This window comes from Sitodiplosis mosellana, unplaced genomic scaffold (assembly GCF_009176505.1).
Source record: "Sitodiplosis mosellana isolate CC-2019 unplaced genomic scaffold, AAFC_SMos_1.0 Smas_scaffold_6170, whole genome shotgun sequence".
Taxonomy (NCBI): domain Eukaryota; kingdom Metazoa; phylum Arthropoda; class Insecta; order Diptera; family Cecidomyiidae; genus Sitodiplosis; species Sitodiplosis mosellana.
The window spans coordinates 2718134-2735897 of record NW_022601411.1 but is presented as its reverse complement, the minus strand read 5'-3'; the positions used below and the strand labels follow the sequence as shown (position 1 = coordinate 2735897).

General features: G+C 34.0%; 2 protein-coding genes across 3 annotated transcripts; both read left to right on the top strand.

The window, feature by feature from the left end:
* Positions 1–3795: 3795 nt before the first annotated feature.
* On the top strand, positions 3796–5030 carry LOC129575946 (uncharacterized). Of its 2 annotated transcripts, XM_055460190.1 has the most exons (3): positions 3853–4099; positions 4210–4534; positions 4621–5030. In XM_055460190.1, the coding sequence occupies exons 1-3, from the start codon at positions 4082–4084 to the stop codon at positions 4638–4640; spliced, it is 363 nt and encodes a 120-aa protein (XP_055316165.1). In that variant the 5' UTR covers positions 3853–4081; the 3' UTR covers positions 4641–5030. The 2 variants fall into 2 exon arrangements, with proteins under 2 accessions (XP_055316163.1, XP_055316165.1); XM_055460188.1 differs by having other exon boundaries at positions 3796–4099; positions 4210–5030.
* A 2144-nt stretch (positions 5031–7174) lies between these two features.
* On the top strand, positions 7175–8827 carry LOC129575945 (uncharacterized). Its single transcript, XM_055460187.1, has 4 exons — positions 7175–7419; positions 7799–7963; positions 8061–8406; positions 8523–8827. Exons 1-4 carry the CDS (start codon positions 7390–7392, stop codon positions 8771–8773), a joined length of 792 nt encoding a protein of 263 aa, XP_055316162.1. The 5' UTR covers positions 7175–7389; the 3' UTR covers positions 8774–8827.
* The last annotated feature ends 8937 nt before the right edge of the window (positions 8828–17764 follow it).

Here is a 17764-nt window from a genome sequence, read left to right as displayed (position 1 = left end):
TTCCAATTTTATGAATCATTCTCTAATCTCTTTGGAACAAATGCTTTTCATCTAAATATGAACCACATAACATGAGCATATAATTATGATACCAAATTAGAGACCGCATATGAGTTGAAAAATTGATTGAAAAATATTTCATTCTTTCATTTGCACACAGAATATAACCCAAGTTCAGTTGCACATCGACATATTTTTACTGCGCAGTTTACTAATTGGGTAGATTCATTCAGTCAACATATCGTGCGGAAAATTATCAAAAGGTAAGGAAAATTTCTCGAACAGTAACATGTTTAATCAGAAATTCAGTTTAGTTTTGTTTTCGATGGTTTTTATTTGAAATAAAATTAACATGAAGTTTCGATTGATTGTTCTGTGTTTAGCTATAAACGAATCGAGCCGTTGAAATGAGCGAACATCAGAAGCAAGTAAAGAAAATGCCACAATTTTTGTCACATACTAAACAAAACAAGTTGAATCATAATCGAAGTCATCACAACGCAAGAGATAATGATGAAGGTCCGAAAAGTGGAAATTCAAAAGTTCAAGTTTAATTTCCGTTAAAAATGCTTCAAACTTTGTCCGGTAAAAAGAATAAATTGATAAAAATATCAATGAAACTGGTCATAAATTTCGACAATTTAGTCGAGATACAAATGTTTCAACCACATTGAATTGAGCATTTGCGGAAATGTTGAACTTCTGAAAATATTACGCATTTCAGTTTTGCAGAAGGTTTCTGATGAAATGAGCGAAAAATGTTTGCCTCGTTCCATTGATTCCATTCAATTAGTTGTGGTCTCTTGAGCATTTATGACGATTCTGAGAAAACTTCTTACAAATTGGTACTAATCAATGTGTGCCAGAAATAAATAGAATCATTTGTGATGAATCACCGTGCAAGCCGTTTTCATGACATCATTGAAAAAAGTGTTTTCTTATTTCAAAGAGAATAGATTCTAATTAGCACAATTAAATCAAATGCCACACACTTTTTGACTAAAACACGATGAATTTTGACTTTGCATAGAATTGCAGTTCGATATTTTTGACAATCTACGCTGTGGGGCACGAGCGAAAATTGTTATTTCAGTTTGACGTCATGGTTTGTGCGTGTGTTTGGGTCACTTGAAACCAGAAACATGTGTTGAACAATTTTATGAATAAAATTATAAGCCAGAGAGAGGAAAGAGGAAAGAAGTGGTCGATATTTGATTAAGTATGCACGTCAGTTATTTGTCACATTCATTAGACTTAATCGACACACCGAAATCAATTCGATTAATCAGAGCGTAATTAATTGGATTGTGCGTAAGTGTGAAGAGTCATAGCTCGGGTGGAATAAGAAACACAAGTGTGGAATGGAAAACACATTTTCATTGCCATTGGTCAATGTTATCCGAGTGCAATGTCGATTCGAGTCGATGCATTCATAAAGAGGTCATTCACTCGAACAGCAGCAGCAGCAGCAGCAGCAGCAGCGACAAGTTCATGATACGTTGTTTATCGTTCAAAAATCGATGCAATAAATGAAATCCTTTTAATTAATTCGATGAAATCATATTGAATGAAGAGTCGGATTTTTATTCATTTTGCTGGACCAAATATCGACAAACGGTGGCCAACAAGTGACCATGTGACATTCTCCAAAAAACCGACAAGAGACAGAGACAGACAAAAATAAAAATGCAAAACACATAAAATGCAAATCTATGTTTAAACACCGAAATCGGTTTTTGACGTCGTCGTTGTCGTTGTCGTCACTGTGGTTGTCGGAATGGCTTTTTGAACCAAATAACACAACATAAACGAAGCACACACACACACACACACACACACAATGCGAATAGAAAAGAGAGAAGAAATGAAATGAAACCGACGCCCAAAAACCGAAAGTGAATTGATTAAGCAAAGGAATGCATTGAGAGCTAATTGAAGGTATTGAGAGGCGCCTACGTGTCGTATTTTAGAAAACGCGTTTCTTCGTTCCTTTTTATCATTATCATGTAAATTTCAGTGGCTTGATATTTTCAGAATGGCTCAAAAGAATTTTGACGCGAACATAGGGTGTCATAGCAACCGCTCGAGAATGTCACACATACCAATTCGACACACCCTGAGTCTTCGATGAAATCAACCAAAAATAGGTCGATGTGGAACAAGATTAAAGAGAGATAAACTTCAAATTATTAGGAAATAGTAGCTTATCCAAATAGTAGAACAAAAAAAGAAGCAATCATTGCATGATTGTTGTACGTCGCAATAAAACAACACGCTGCGGATGATGTTCAAGAATTGTGTTAACGGTTCGTTTAAGATCACATAGAGCCATGCTTCACACAATATATATTGTTGTAATTAAGTCGATTTAACTGGTTCGGCATGCAAATCAATGGCTTGATTGACTGTCATAAAAACTAAACGAAGAGAGAGAAAACTTCAAAATTCCCATCAGAAGATTCTGTGCAAAATGTTGAAATTTGAATTTGAATTTGAATTGACCCAATCTCTAATCAGCTTAACCGATGCAATTCGGAAGTGTTCCATACACACCGTCATGAATATATAATGGGTTTTCCGTTTCGTTTTTCTGCATTCGCATTTGGCATACGAACACAAACACAAACACACAGACACACGGTTGATGTAACAGCTCTAACTGGTTTCCATTGATGTATTCCGGCAATTAAAAAAAAACTTTTCTTTTTCTTCTCTCTCTCTCTCTCTGTCGCTCACGTCAAAATTAAGTAACCAACAATACAATACAATATTATCATATGATTCATTGATAATGTCGAGTTTTATGAGCCGAAGTCTCATTTTCATTAAATCATTTTAATCTTTGTTTCTTTTTGTTGTCGTCGTCGCTATCGTTTCTTTGTTTAGCGGATAATTCGCACGGAATAATTCCATCGACATATTTTGTCTGTTTTGTTTTAGCTAATTGATCGAACATGTTGACTTTAAGCAAAATCGCACAGAAAAACAAAATGCCAATCACGAAGAAGACTCAACGAATGCAGGAGAATTCTTAACGATTGGCTGATTTTCCAGCACAACACAAAAATAGTCCACAAAATGCTAATGAAATTAAGAGATTTTGTTTTTTTACTTGTTCGTTTGTTGGCTATTGAGTGGTTGTCGTGAGTGTGAAAAAAAAAAACGAAGTCGCCTTATTAATTGTTTGTTTATTAATCATGTTCTGATCGGCTGTGTGTATGTGACATACGACAGGCGTCAAAATGCAAAGAAATTTCTCACTCAAAATCGGTTGAGAACAAAGTCCCGAATTTTTAACATTGGAATAACTGTAGTGCGTCACCGATTTCGATACATGATGAGAATTGATCGAAGCAAACAATTAAGAGCCAATTGCACACGTCACAGCCTCCGATAAAACAATAGTCTCTATTGACAAAAATAAACCGATCGATCTATTTATAAAAGCTGTAAATTACTTACTGCAATATTTGATTTTGGATTTCAATGGAGCAGCACACAAACATTTCGAATCATTTGTGATTGTTTGAGAACTCGTCTCAATAATTCTTCATTCTGGTCTTCTATAACGATTACTATGATCGAGATCCGTGAGCTAGTTTTTGTACTTTGTTGCTGCTTTTTTTTGTCAGGTGAAAACAGAAAGTCAAAACAAAACGATTCACTGAGTGTGCGATGATGTGCTGAGATATTGGGTGGAGAGGGAGGCATTGTGTATCTCAATCAATCCCGTTGATGCTGTGCGTTTTGCGCGTCGTCGTATCACACGTGTATGGCTTTTGTTGCTTTCGATGCGAATAAAATCCGATTCGTGTTGGCTTTTCACACATTGCGCTCACGCGTGCGCGCGTCACTCGCAAATCGCGTACTATAAAGGCGAAATGGCAACATGAATGATCTTTCAGTGTTGAATTGCAATCGATCGAGATTCCACAGTGCTAAAACATCTTCGATTCGTTCTATTTTTCCTCGTTTCTTCAATTCGGATTCAGTTTAAACTACCTCAAAACATTGGATATTCAGAGAAATTCATTCAAGCGACGAACTATCTAACAAAAAAAAGAATTTAAAACAAATCAAAATGAATAAGTTATCAATTGTGAGTTTGTTTCTGCCAAAAAAAATTTGATGCAAAAAATATTCAACATTTCAAATCAAGTGATCAATTTTTTTTTGTTCTGTTTTTGAATTCAAAATTTTTTTCCTTAGTGTTTCGTGCTAATTGCAATAATTGTGATGGATGCCACTGCACAACAAGCCGGTTTATTGAATGTTCCGGAGCCGCAGTCATTCAACGATCAATCGGCATTAACAAACAAACAGAATCTTCAATCGCAGAAATATCAGGATTTTATTCATCAATTGTATCGCTTTGATAAGGATAGTCTGAAACGTGTCGACAGTTTATTTGCGAATGCGGACCGACTACAAGTTCGATCGGGCGGTACAAGCGCAGCCGAAGCACAACAGCCCAGCTATTCCGACTACATTCGGACACAACCGGTCGCACAACACCAACCAATCAATTATATCGGTATTTCGCAAGATTCTAGCAAACGATTAAAACGTAGTGCTCAGGGTGCCATTTTTCGGCCTTTGTTTGTTTATCGAATATTTCAGGAGCGTACGCTAGAGCGTGAGGAAGAACGTGTACGACGACGGCTAATCGCTAACCGAAGACGAGCATCAATACATCTAAAGAACCAATATGATTACTAAACACGAAAAAAAAAATTATCCGTTTTAAAGAATAATATGATTAATCACTGTGCTATCGTAAGACTAATTCTTTTAGTTTAGAGAAAAAGGACAGAAAAAACCAAGAAAAAAACCAACTGATGTAAACTGTGATGGGGGGGGAAGAGGGAAAGTGGTGGGTGGTTCATGAATTCCGCTGAATCCGATTAACCTTATTACAGCTTGCACACTATTAAATTATTTATTATTAAATCATCACTTATGCCTTAAATGGAACAGATAAGCTTAATGAAAATAAATTCTGGTTTGCGGATCAATGAATATGAACACAACTTTTGGTGTTATTCTTTTAGCTTTTAATTTTTTTGTATCATTTTATGGTTTTCTTTTCGATTTTCCCATTTGATAATTCGACCCGGCACAGAGATCTAGCACAGTTTCCAATCCACCGATGCCAATAAAAACGAAAGTACCAAGGCTGTTTGAAACATAACCATTTGTGTGCGATTTGCATCGATTTCATAAGAAAATGACAACCACAAAGTGTAGCGTCGCGCTTTGTTTGCTCTTCATAAATAAACACACATCAAACAGTGGGTCATTTTCCCGTTCAATAAAATACCAATGAATTCACCACATGCATCAAGACCACGAATACAGCATTAAGCGCGTGTTTTATTTTTCATTTAATTCGAAATTGAACACGCTGAAATTGAAGCAGTGAATGAAAACACACAAATCGAAGCAGAAAATGAAAGAAAATTTAGAACTTGATTGGAGAATCGTTGCACCAAGAAGCTGTGTGAGAATATGCATACGAATCATTTTCATCGGAGAGACATAGAGAGGTAGAGAGAGAGACAGAGACAAACTATGTGTGTGTGTGTGTCACGCATATCATTTTAAGCGAAGCGAGAGAAACCGAAAATGATCACGTTGATTGTATTGTTGTTGTTGGTTTCGTTTGCAAAGTCTTTTTTTTTTTTAATATGACTGATTGCCTCTATTTAAATAAAAATGGAATGAATATCATTAAAAAAAAGAAGATAAATATAGAATCGCGCTCACAACACTCTCATGCCGTGATCATCTCTCTCCACATCTTTATTTTGTAAACTACTTGTAATTTCGCAGAGATTCACACAGCAACTCAGTTCCGATACGTTCAGCAGCAGCAGCAACAATACGACGATGTGTAATAATAGTTTTCGTTGTAATTGATTGGCCTCTCTCGGTGCGCAATAATGCCCGTAATTACTTCATCCGAAACGCACACGTCGTCACATTTAAAACAACAAAAGGTTATGGCAACTGAGAGAGCGAAAGAAAGCAAGCTTGAATACTGAATGAAAAGTGGCTTTTGTTGCACATTTACTCAATCGTCGATCGTTGCAATGGATTCCAAGTGACGATTACAACCGATGCGAAACAAGAAAAATGCTGTGATTATACTAAAATGATTTGAAAATGATGTTGCAGTAGTTTCATGAATGCGATGTTTCAGACAGCCCACGCATGGACGAGACATTTTAATGATCAAAATGAACACGAAATTTATGTGCATAATGACTGGCGCGTTATTTGTTTCTTTTTTTTTGCGTTTATCTTTCGGCTGAATAAATTGGAATCAGGTTTTTGATGCATATGAAATGTATTCATCCATTCAACACAATTTTTTTTTCGTTGTTGCCCCAAAAAATCGGGCTATGATTTGTTGCGATAATGAATGGCAAAGTGCTCTGGATCGTCGTACATATAATTTTGAAAAGAATTTATAACTAAACGCATTTTTATGCGTACGAGTCATATTCGATGTAATCGTTGAAAAACTCCAAAGTCACGAAACTTGTCCCATGGACAATGATAAATAAATTTTGCGCATTTCACCATTCCTGTAGGGCAAAAACTACTATCGAATGCATAACAACTGGTTATCACGCTTTTGAAGCCGAAACGAGCAGAAAAAAAAGAAACATTACGTTTTTAACGCAATTCCGAAAAGCAGCCGAGTCCAAAGAAGCAAAACAATCAAAATTAAATTGCCACTATATGTATATGTTGGACGCTGGAATCCAGTTTTGTGACATTTTTCTATTGTAGACGCATTTTGTTTTTGTTGTTGCTATTCGGTCATTCAATCAGTTGGATTTTGTTGTTGCTGCTAAATTTGGCTTATGGAATCGAACGGCAACATCTAATGCTTTGGTCTCTGGGCTTGTCGCTTGGCCGGCAGTACAACCGAAATACGTAAATATTACCAGAAATGTATTTGATTTGTGATGAAACGGATTGGAATGCGACAGCAACGAACGATGTTACCGGTTGTCAAAGTTAAAAGGGAACCATTTTTTGGTGCTGCAATATTTTCTTTACCTTTTTTTTTTTGGTTTTTTCTTCTTTTCATGGGTAACTTCAATAGCTATTGCACATAATACAACATGCAATTGTTCAACACCATGCACCAGTTCAAGTGGGGGACCATTAGCTATCGATCCATTTTCAATAGATTTCACTTGCATTTGGCCGAATTTATTGACACCACTATATTATGGAGATCCTCAGTTCGATTCATTACTTCAGTCAGTGAACATCAAGCAACAAGTGCAATTTACAAATAATCAGTTTTTATTAAAAAAAAAATCATAATCACTCTATTTTGGAATACTCAACAAACACCAAATCACCAACAAAATGCAATTGAAATCAATTTTGATTGTCGTGGTAAATACAAAACATCGATTTATTTATACACTTTGATTGCGAAGAAAACAAATTAGTTGCAATTATCAGCCACACACAACTTCCATTCCGAATTCATTCATTGACAGTGCGATTATTTATTTGATCCGAATGAAGAGCATTTGTGTTGTACTGGATTGAACTTAGTTTTACACGTTGATCATTTAAAGTGTGCTATTTTTCTAACAAGAAGATCATGACAAAGTCAAATAGTGTCAACAAAAGCTTGTGTTCTTTACTAGTGATCCATTCTTGTTTATTTTTGAGCTCTTGCTTTGGAATTTGCCGCACACATAATTAGTGATCTACTCAGGAAAAATACAGAATATTTCAAAAACAAAACGTTTTTGTATGTTTTCAGATCATCGGGGCTATCTACGTTCATGAGACCGAAGCCGTGGCAAAACTCGCTCTTGTCAAGGCTAAAGTTGCCTTGGTCAAAGCACCACATGTCATTGCCAAAGTTTCTGTCGCCAAAGAAGTTTTAGCCAAAAAGAAGATCGCTGCCGCCAAAACACTTGCTGCTGTAAGTAACAGTATCAATATGCTGCTGACAAATCGTTCCTATTCTCTATTTCTCTCTTTGATTCTCCTATCAAAACGATCTTTAATTCAAATAACAGGTTAAGGCTTCCAAAGTGGCTGCACTTAGTGCTCTTACCGCTCCGTTCCGTGCTGCAAAGAGGACACTCGCATTGAAAGTCGCTGGCGTCAAAGCATTGAAAGCAATCAAATTGGCCAAAATCGCCAAGACCGCTCTCATTCTTAAGAATTTGAAGAAGTCGCCAATCATCTTGCCAGTTCCAGTCGCAGTTCCACTCAAAGCTTTGCCAGTGCCAGTGCCATTCCCTAAACCAGCTTTGCCATCTTTGCCAAACTTCTTTAACATTCCATCTCCATCACTCGGCGACTCATTGGGACCAATCCAAGGAATCATCTCTGGTGCACAAAAGGCCATCAAAACTGCCGGTGAGTATTTTCTCCGTTGCATACTTGGTGGCGCTACATTATTTACACCAAACCACTAAGCCAATTTCTCAATCATTCATTCTTTCTTTCCAAATCTTCATTGTTCAAATCAACAGGCGCTGGCATTCCATTGCTCTCATCATTCACCCAAGGCTTCGGCAACTCTGAATCTAAGGCACCAAAGGATGTTCCAGCCATCACACCACCACCTGTGTACCGTTTCGTGCCACGAGTTGAGATCGAAGTGCCATCAGTCGTTTACTCAGCACCAGCTCCAATCTATTTACCACCAGTCGTTCCATACGCCTCGGCCGTTCCAGTTGCACCAATCCACACCCCAGCCAGTACTTATGGCGTTCCAAACTAAGCATTCAGTTGAATTGATAGTTATCAATTGTGTATTGTAATTCCTTTTCGTGTATCTTATTAGGGCAGAAAGTGACGAATAACTCTAACTTAAAAATAATGTTCATCATCAACTTGTTTTTTAAACAATCGTTAGACATTTCGCATAATTTTCACTCATAATTTATTTTTTTTTTCACAAAAGCTTTACTGAATTGGAATCAATAAACAACTAAATAGAAAACATTGGATTTTTCCTTTTTTTTTAGCATCGGCTTAGAATAATAAAAAAATAGTCTTACCTCCGTAAGACGAACTTTTCCGCACCGTTTTCATAGCGTTCAGCTTTTATTCAGATTTTGCCTAGGAAATTTATAAGAATTTTCAGAAAAAAACAACAGTACGTTCATGTATTTTATGGACAATTGTATTATGATTCCGAAAATCTTGATGTTGGGTATTCAAATGAAATGAAACGTCTGAAATGAAAAGACAATCTTATTGTCGTCTGAATACTGAAACCTTATTCAACTCTATTTCAAAAATGCAAAATAATCAAGTATTGAAAAAACTGAACTTTAATCGAAGAACTGCAAATCAGTCAAATATTTGGAGAATGAACTTTGGTTTTAATTAAATCAAAAAATGTGGACGGAAATAATAAGATATCTCGACAAAATGTTTAATAAACAAGTTGAATAACCTAATTTTTTTGTTTATTTTTTGATGAAGTTAGACAAAAGTTACCAAACCGAAATCAATTGATCATTATTGCGATGCAACACTTGGAAACAAGTATCCAAACTGTGTATTATTAACTGTGGAAACAGCTGTAGTTTGTTTCTTGTATTCTTTTGATGTGGTTTCGTAGTTCGCTGATTGATTTTTAGATGGTATGTTGCGGGGTTGTGTCCCAAAATGATGGTTGAGGCGTATGCAATCGAGAAAATGCCACAGGAACATCCATCTGGTTGTAACGTTGCCGGTTCGATGAGTTGATACTGTGCTCCGGGGTCCAGGCGAGTGAGGATGTTTCGTTGATATACGTCCAATATTTTGCCATGATTGCCCTCCCCGTGTAGACTGTATAGTGAACTGTGGTGTAATGGCCAAGAAAGCTGGCCTGGCCGCTGATATGTTATTTGCAGATCGTCTCGTTTGGCTAGAAGTCGTTTGTATCGCTCTTGTTCTTGTCCATAGCAGATCGGATGCATGTTGAATGGTATGGTTCTGTTTGCGTTCACCAAATTTATAATGAACATATCGATTGACAAATCATTTAAGAATTCTGTTCCATCAATTTGATTTGTGATTGATTCTAGATCTGTATTCTTTGTAGTTTCACACAAGTCTTCGATTTCGTAGTAAAATTCATCCTCTTCCAACTCGGGAAAATCCACATTGTTGAGAATAAATGACACTTCAGAGGCGCTATCACATTCGCTATCAGAATCACTATTCAATACCGATTGCATACGTAAAAGGTAGGTTAGCGGGTGCTTGGTTGTTCCTGGGCCCCTATTAATTTGATGAAATAAATTGGGTGGGCATGATAAAACCCACCTGGTTAGCCTATTTTGGGTACCTTCCGAACAAAAGTTCATGTTTTTTAACGTTTTTCATACGCTAGGTATCCCAAGGTACATCTGGGGTGGCTGAAAATTTAATGGTTTTCAAGTCTAACGAATCACAAATGTTTGTTACTTACAGAATTTCATTTCCTATTCTGGTATTTGAGCAATCGTGCTAACAAATTTTTGCGTTCTGCGTACAGGGTACAGCTGTCACTTTATTAACATATTAATAATTTATTAATATTTTAATAAAATGAATTTTTTATTAACGTTAATAAAATATAGTGCATTTTATTAACATATTAATAATTATTAGTATGGTAAATTTTCGGTTATTAATATGGTGTAGATTTTATTAAAATGTTAATGAAATGTGGTTATTAATATGTTGTCGATTTTATTAGAATTCTAATAAATTCGACAACATATTGGATTTCATTCGATTTTATCAACGGACGACATCATGTTCACATCAAAGTCTATTCAACACAGCGTTTAGATTAAAACAATCATTTATCACGACAAAATCTCAAAGAAAAACGAGTCTGGAAATATTCGACATGTTTTTTGTATGAAACGCTGTGTTGAATAGACTTTGATGTGAACATGATGTCGTCCGTTGATAAAATCGGATGAAATCCAGTATGTTGTCGAATTTATTGAAATTCTAATAAAAAAATTGTCGATTTTATTAAAATTCTAATAAAATATCGTTTTTAATATGTTGTCGATTTTATTAGAATTCTAATAAAATCGACAACATATTAATAACCGAAAATTCACCATACTCATAATTATTAATATGTTAATAAAATGCACTATATTTATTAACGTTAATAAATATGGTGTTTCAAAATTTTTATTAATTATTAAAATATGTTGTGTATTAACATATTAATAAAATACCGATTTTTGACAGCTGTAGTACAGGGTACGACACACCCACATTAACATAGCAAAATAACCGCTGTATCGTGCTTTTTGATGTCGAAAATGGATAGAAAAACGATTTTTCGGGATACCTAGGTTTTGTAGTGATTACAATACTTTTACTCACGACATGGGCGTGCGAAAAAGTAATCTGGTAATAATCATGATATTATATTATTATAATAATAATGTTTCTTAATGAAGGAAAATATGTCAAGATTATTTGAATTGTAGCAATACATAGGGAAGATGTAAGCAACGCGAGTTCTTTCGAGTTTGGATCGAACTCGAACGAACACGAACACAAAAATTGAACTCGAACTGTTCGAATTCGGCTCGTGAACGAGAACTGAAACTTTTTTTATTATATTATTTTTTATTATTATTATTCAGCAAATGATGTTATTCACATACATGTATGCCCTTAAAAACTATGTTTACATTTAAAATTTAGTATGTATTAGTGGTATACAGTCTCAATTTACTAAATTGTTTTCATTTGATTTGAAATTGTTTCTCTAATAATAATTTTTTCATTTTGTTCTTAAATTTTATTTCATTTTTTTCATTCTTTAATGGAGATGATAAACTATTGTATTTATGAATGCATCTATTAATAATCGATTTTTCACCCCATTTATTTTTTGTTTTGATTTTACGCATATTTCTTGTATATCTTGTATTGTGTTCATGAAATTCATGGTAAAACTCAATTTTTATGTCTGCTTTTAATTTCTTTGTTTTGATTTTGTGAAAGTTAATGTTAAGTTCGAGTTCAATTAGATGTTCAAAATCAATTATATTATGTTCCCTATGTAAATCCCTTGTTCTAATAACTCCCGATCGATATTTATTATAGAAAAGGTTTCTTATGCATTTATTTAGCAAAGTTTTAATTTTTTTAATGTTATCATTACTCGTACCACTCCAGATAGTTAAAAGGTATATAATGTGTGAGTGAAAGAAGGAGAAGTACAGTAATTTCTTAACACGGTCATTGCACATGTATGCGATTCTTCTGAATACACCAATATAGGGTTTGACTCTTTTTACAACATGATCAACATGCGAGTTCCAAGTCAGATTTGCATCAATAAACAGCCCAAGATATTTCATTTCATTTACTTCTTCGACTTTTGAGTTATTCAAGTAAATATCCCCCAAGTTATTCGCTGCCGATCTCATTGAATTGAAGAATAAAATTTTGGTTTTTCCACCATTTAGCACAAAGAGATTGTTTGATTCTTAAACCACTCACTTATTTTTTCGAGATCATCATTAATTTGGATTGATAGTGTCTCAATATCATTACATACATATGTAATGGATGAATCATCCGCATAGAGTTGAAGTGATCCATGAAGTTTTATTTTGAAAATGTCATTCATAAATATTAAAAATAAGAGTGGTCCCAGTTTAGATCCCTGAGCTACACCATATTTGGTTTCACCAATATTACTGTGAATTTTCGCAACTTCAATAACCTGTTGACGTTCCATAACATATGATTTAATCAGGTCAAAAGCGTTCGCCCTTATACCTAGTTGCTCAAGTTTATTCATTAAAATGCCTCTGTCCACACAGTCAAATGCTTTGGCTACATCAAGGAAAATTGTGCATACCAGTTTTTTATCATTCAGAGCTCTCTGAATCTTATCAATAAATAAGATGCATGCGGATGTCGTATTGGATTTTCTTGTGAATCCGAATTGATTTGTTTTGATTCAAGAAAATCATAAAGTCTCTCATATATGCACGCTTCCAAAATTTTTGATTCAGTATTCAAAATGGAAATTGGCCTGTACATTTTGTATTCAGTCTTATCGCCACATTTTTTAAAGACCGGGGTAATTTTGGCCATTTTAAATTTTTCAGGAAAATTACCAATTTCAAATGATTGGTTAAAGTAATGAACAAGAATTTTACTAAATGGTTCCGGGATATTTTTATACAGTTTCGATGATAGACCATTAGTACCAGCTGAATTACTGTTATTTAAATTTAATATGGTTTTGAAAATTTCTTCTTCATTCATTGGGTTGAGAAAAATTGAGTTCAAGCTATCATATTCCCCAGTGAAATTGATAAAAAGTTGATCTAAATCTCCATATTCTTTCTCAAGGACATTTTGTGGCAACTCAGTGTAGTATTTATTGAGGAGATTCGCGGTTTTGGATTTACCCAGAATTACCCCTGACTCATTTTTTATTTCAATGTCCGATTTTTTTCGGTTTGTTTGTTATAAATTAGTTCATTGATGTTTTTCCAGAATTTTTTCGGATCATTCAAAGTTTTTTCAAACTCAGCATCAAAAAACTTTTTTTTCTTTGCTATGATTGCATTCTTAACCATTTTTTTTGCTTATTAAATTCAGTTCGATAAGTTTCATTGCTGGGTTTTTTTTCCTTGAGATCGAATAGATTTTTTCTCTTCTTAAGTTCAATTTTGATTTCACCATCAATCCAATTCTTCTTTTTGTTGTTAATCCCAGGAACAACTCTAATTTTTGTGCATTTATCGACTGTGTTTTTTAGAAAGTCAAGATATTCGAACTTCCAATTAATGATATTAAAATGAATGGATTTTTATTTTTCCTGGTTTGTCGCCGAGGAGCCAAATTTCTTTAAAAAATTACTTCTTTTCACAATTTACTTTTTTCAAGAATAAATAAACTAATTTTTGTACACTAAAAGTATTCTCTTGAAAAGTAATTAATGGTAATTCTAGAATTACTTTGGTTCGACAAATTACTTGAAAGTTATTTGTCAATAAGAAAACATTTTTGAGTGATTTATCCTTCTCTTCTCGCAAATTTTTGTGTTTTTCGCAAAAGTGATAAGAGATACATGTCTGCAGCAGAGTTATAGAGCATCTCAAGTACGACGATTTTGATCGTTAATTCTTATCAGTTCCAAAAAACGCGAAAAAACCAACAATCTTTGTCATGTAAACATATAATCTGTTTAATGCAGACAGAGAATAAAATTGTGGTTTTCCAAAAAAATAGAAAAATGCTTTGTTTCACGTTTCATCGATAGATTTAAGCGTAAATTTATTTGCATCACAATCGGAAAAGAAGCTTATGTTCTGATTAATTTAGTATTTAAACTACATTTCGTTTAGGAAGCTTCATAGATATGCCTATATGGACCATAATTGATTTAAATTGGCAAATCACTAACGACATTTCAATGAAGGACTCCTTTGGAATGCCAACGAACAAGGGGACAGCAGAGATTGGTTTCTATATGCATCGATGATGAATGATTTTGTATCTATGCATCGACGAAGAACATAAAACAACTTGAATGTTTAAATAAATAACAAACACACGCATATAATCTTGTATTGAATACATACAAAATACGAAGTGTGAAATTCTAGAGCGCCGTCCATGAATGACGGCAAAATTCAGTACTAATTGGTGTGATTTCGCAACATTTCACAATATGTCGAAATCACTTACGGCTATTTACAGATGATTTTGCCGTCAATTATGGATGACGCTCTACAATTGTTCAAAGTGTGACAATAAGCGGATGATAACAAATACATTTGATAAGATTTTTCATGCGCTTATTTATTTGCTTACAGTAGTATTGACTCAATACGAAACATTTATTTATTCTAACAACACCATACGTGTATGTGCACATTATATGGATGCAAATGCAGCTAACTATAACTATAAGTAAGGCATACAGTATGCAAAATGTCTAGCAAAATGTGCACACTCAGATGATCTGTGGTGTTTTTCTCTCGCACTTTCTGAGAACTTTTCTACACAAGATTAAGTTTATGTGTAGCGAATTTATTCTAAATTAATGCTACCAACTCCTTTTGGCTGAAATGCAGTACTATCTTACCATCTTTTATCCAAAATCCAGTATCCTCTTCGAAAATGTAGTATAAAAATCCAGTATATTCAAAAACACGTTTAATTGCAGCAAAATATGAAAAATTTATTAAAGTATGTGTTTAATGTAAAAAAAATAGCTCTCGAAACTGATAAATTGAACTATTCTGAATCTACTAAATCAACTGACATTGCACCTGGACTTGATTTTTGTGTTTTGAAATCATATTTTTCTTGTGCACCGATTTTTTTCAAAATATCTTGGCGAGTTTTTATGTAGCGGTAGAATTCAATGCATGTTAATTCCATATTGTATTGAATAGTTAGAATTGTCTTTAAAGTGCTTATTTTGAGAGATGAACTTTCTTTTTTCCAAGCTTTATTTACTCTCGCAAAAATTCGCTCTGCTGGAGTTGATGTACCGGGGAAACAAAAAACAAATTCAAAACTTACTGATTATGTTGTTTCTGAATTCCAACTGTATACAGATTAAATTAGTTTATAAACATTGGATAAATCATGAAAAGTGAGCTAATGAAGGTTTGCGTTCGACAAAACTGAACAACGAAGATGTGGCGACAGTGTTTCATATCGTTGTTAGTTACTGTTGACTGTGCAACTTGAATTAATGCCGTTCGTGTATTCTAAATAAGATTTGGGTTTCGATTCAAATGTTTACTTTATGATTTTGTCTGAAAAAATTCCTGGAACTCAACAATAATAATAATGTTCATGATGAAATAAGTCTATGCGAAACCGAAAACATACAAATCTGAGCAAGTGGCAGAATGCAGTATGAATCCAGTATATATCTCCAAAAATCAGTATCAAGTATATTCCAGTATCGAACAAAAAAAAAATGGCAAAATCCAGCATAATACTGCAAAATCCAGTACAGTTGATAGCATTATTCTAAATTCAGAATATTTCTTAGAAATCCAATAATATTGGTTTTGATGGTGAATCAAACAATGCAAACTAACATAATTTTCGCATTTACTTTAACACTCATATTTTGGATAAGTTCGTTGAATAAACGTTCAATGAGCAAGTGACAGAACGTTTATTTGCTGTCAATGCGCTTGATTAACGAACTCATCCAAAATATGGTTAGAGTTTAAAAGTAAATTCCAAAATTATGTTTGTTTGCATTGTTTAATTCAGCATCAAAACGAATATTATTAGATTTCTGAGAAATATTCTGAAATTAAAATAAATTTGCTACACAAGAACCATATTTTTGTGTAGAAAAGAGTCTACTCCAAAAGTACGGGAGAAAAACACCACAGCCACAGATCATCTGAGTGTGTGTATGCGAACGCATAGCGAATGAAGTTCTATGCATACTATTGCAACAGAACTATGCAGAGATATTTTGTGTGTTATAACTTTCTACACATATGAGAAACTTCTTCTTCGAAGATTTTGATCAATAACTGGATCAGAGAAAACTTGTGCAGTTTTACAAAAAGTATAGTTTCAAAATCAATGAACCAAAATTCTCTAAAGAGCATAATGAAATAATCTAATAAGTAATTTTACTCGTTTATGAAATCCAAACATGATCATTTGTAGCATCTTCAGCAGATTTGCCTACAATCTCCCTGACGATGGAGAAAAAATTGGGAACTACTACACCACTAACTTTGCATGTCATTTGTGAAAGCTATATACTCGTATCGCAGAGGAATTTTCGAAAATTGTTGATATTTTAGCCACTTATCCCGAACAAAATTATCGCATGAACCAGATATCTATACGGTGAAACACTCTCCAGGTTGAAATCTCTACTATTTTTCTATAAAAATGATGCAAATGGTGTACTTTGATTTGTGTACTTTATCTGAGATGAGACATACTTTTTTCACCCTACAAATTATTCTGGATTGGAGTGCTAATTTGATACCAATTTACCAATGTTTATGAGTGAAATGAAGATAGATTTTTTCCACAAAGAAAGCCAATTTTACTTCATTCTCCGATCCAGAATAAATTGTAATTCTTATCATGATTTCTTTTTATGTAAGAGCTTGACGAAATAATTCAAATATTGTTGATCAAAGCAAGTATTGAAGATATCACACTCAATTTCTCGAATTTGTACTCTCTGGATCGATCGTTGATTTTTGGACATTCAAGTTGATCAAGTAACACAACCAAGTACTTTCATGTTACCAAATTTCGTTGATATGTGATGAAACATGATAGGAATGTGACAACAACGAACGACCTCATGAATGTTATCGGTTATCAATATCAGAAAAGGGCCACATTTGGTACCTCATAACCATATATCTCTTTACCTTTTTCTTGTATTTTTGTTCCATTTCATGGCCAATTTCATAAACTATTGCACACAATGCAATATGCAATTATTCAATACCATGCACCAGTTCAAGTGGGGGACCATTAGCTATGGATACATTTTCAATAGTTTTCACTCGCATTTCTCCAAATTTATTGAAAATGAGTATAAATATATTCACAAGGTGAAGGGAAGTCATCAGTTCACTTGCTTGCTTCAGTTAGTAAACATCAAGCATCAGTGCAATTTAAAGAAAAAAAATCACTTTTTATCAAAGAAAAAAAAAACTATAAATATTCAGTGTCACATCACTCAATTTTGGAATACATACACAAAATCATCATCAAA

Bases quoted from the DNA above. Each gene is read 5' to 3' on its own strand.
- LOC129575945 (XM_055460187.1), top strand. From the start codon at position 7,390: ATGCAATTGAAATCAATTTTGATTGTCGTG. The intron at 7,420-7,798 runs GTAAATACAAAA...GTATGTTTTCAG, and splicing joins AATCAATTTTGATTGTCGTG to ATCATCGGGGCTATCTACGT. The intron at 8,407-8,522 runs GTGAGTATTTTC...TCAAATCAACAG, and splicing joins AAAGGCCATCAAAACTGCCG to GCGCTGGCATTCCATTGCTC.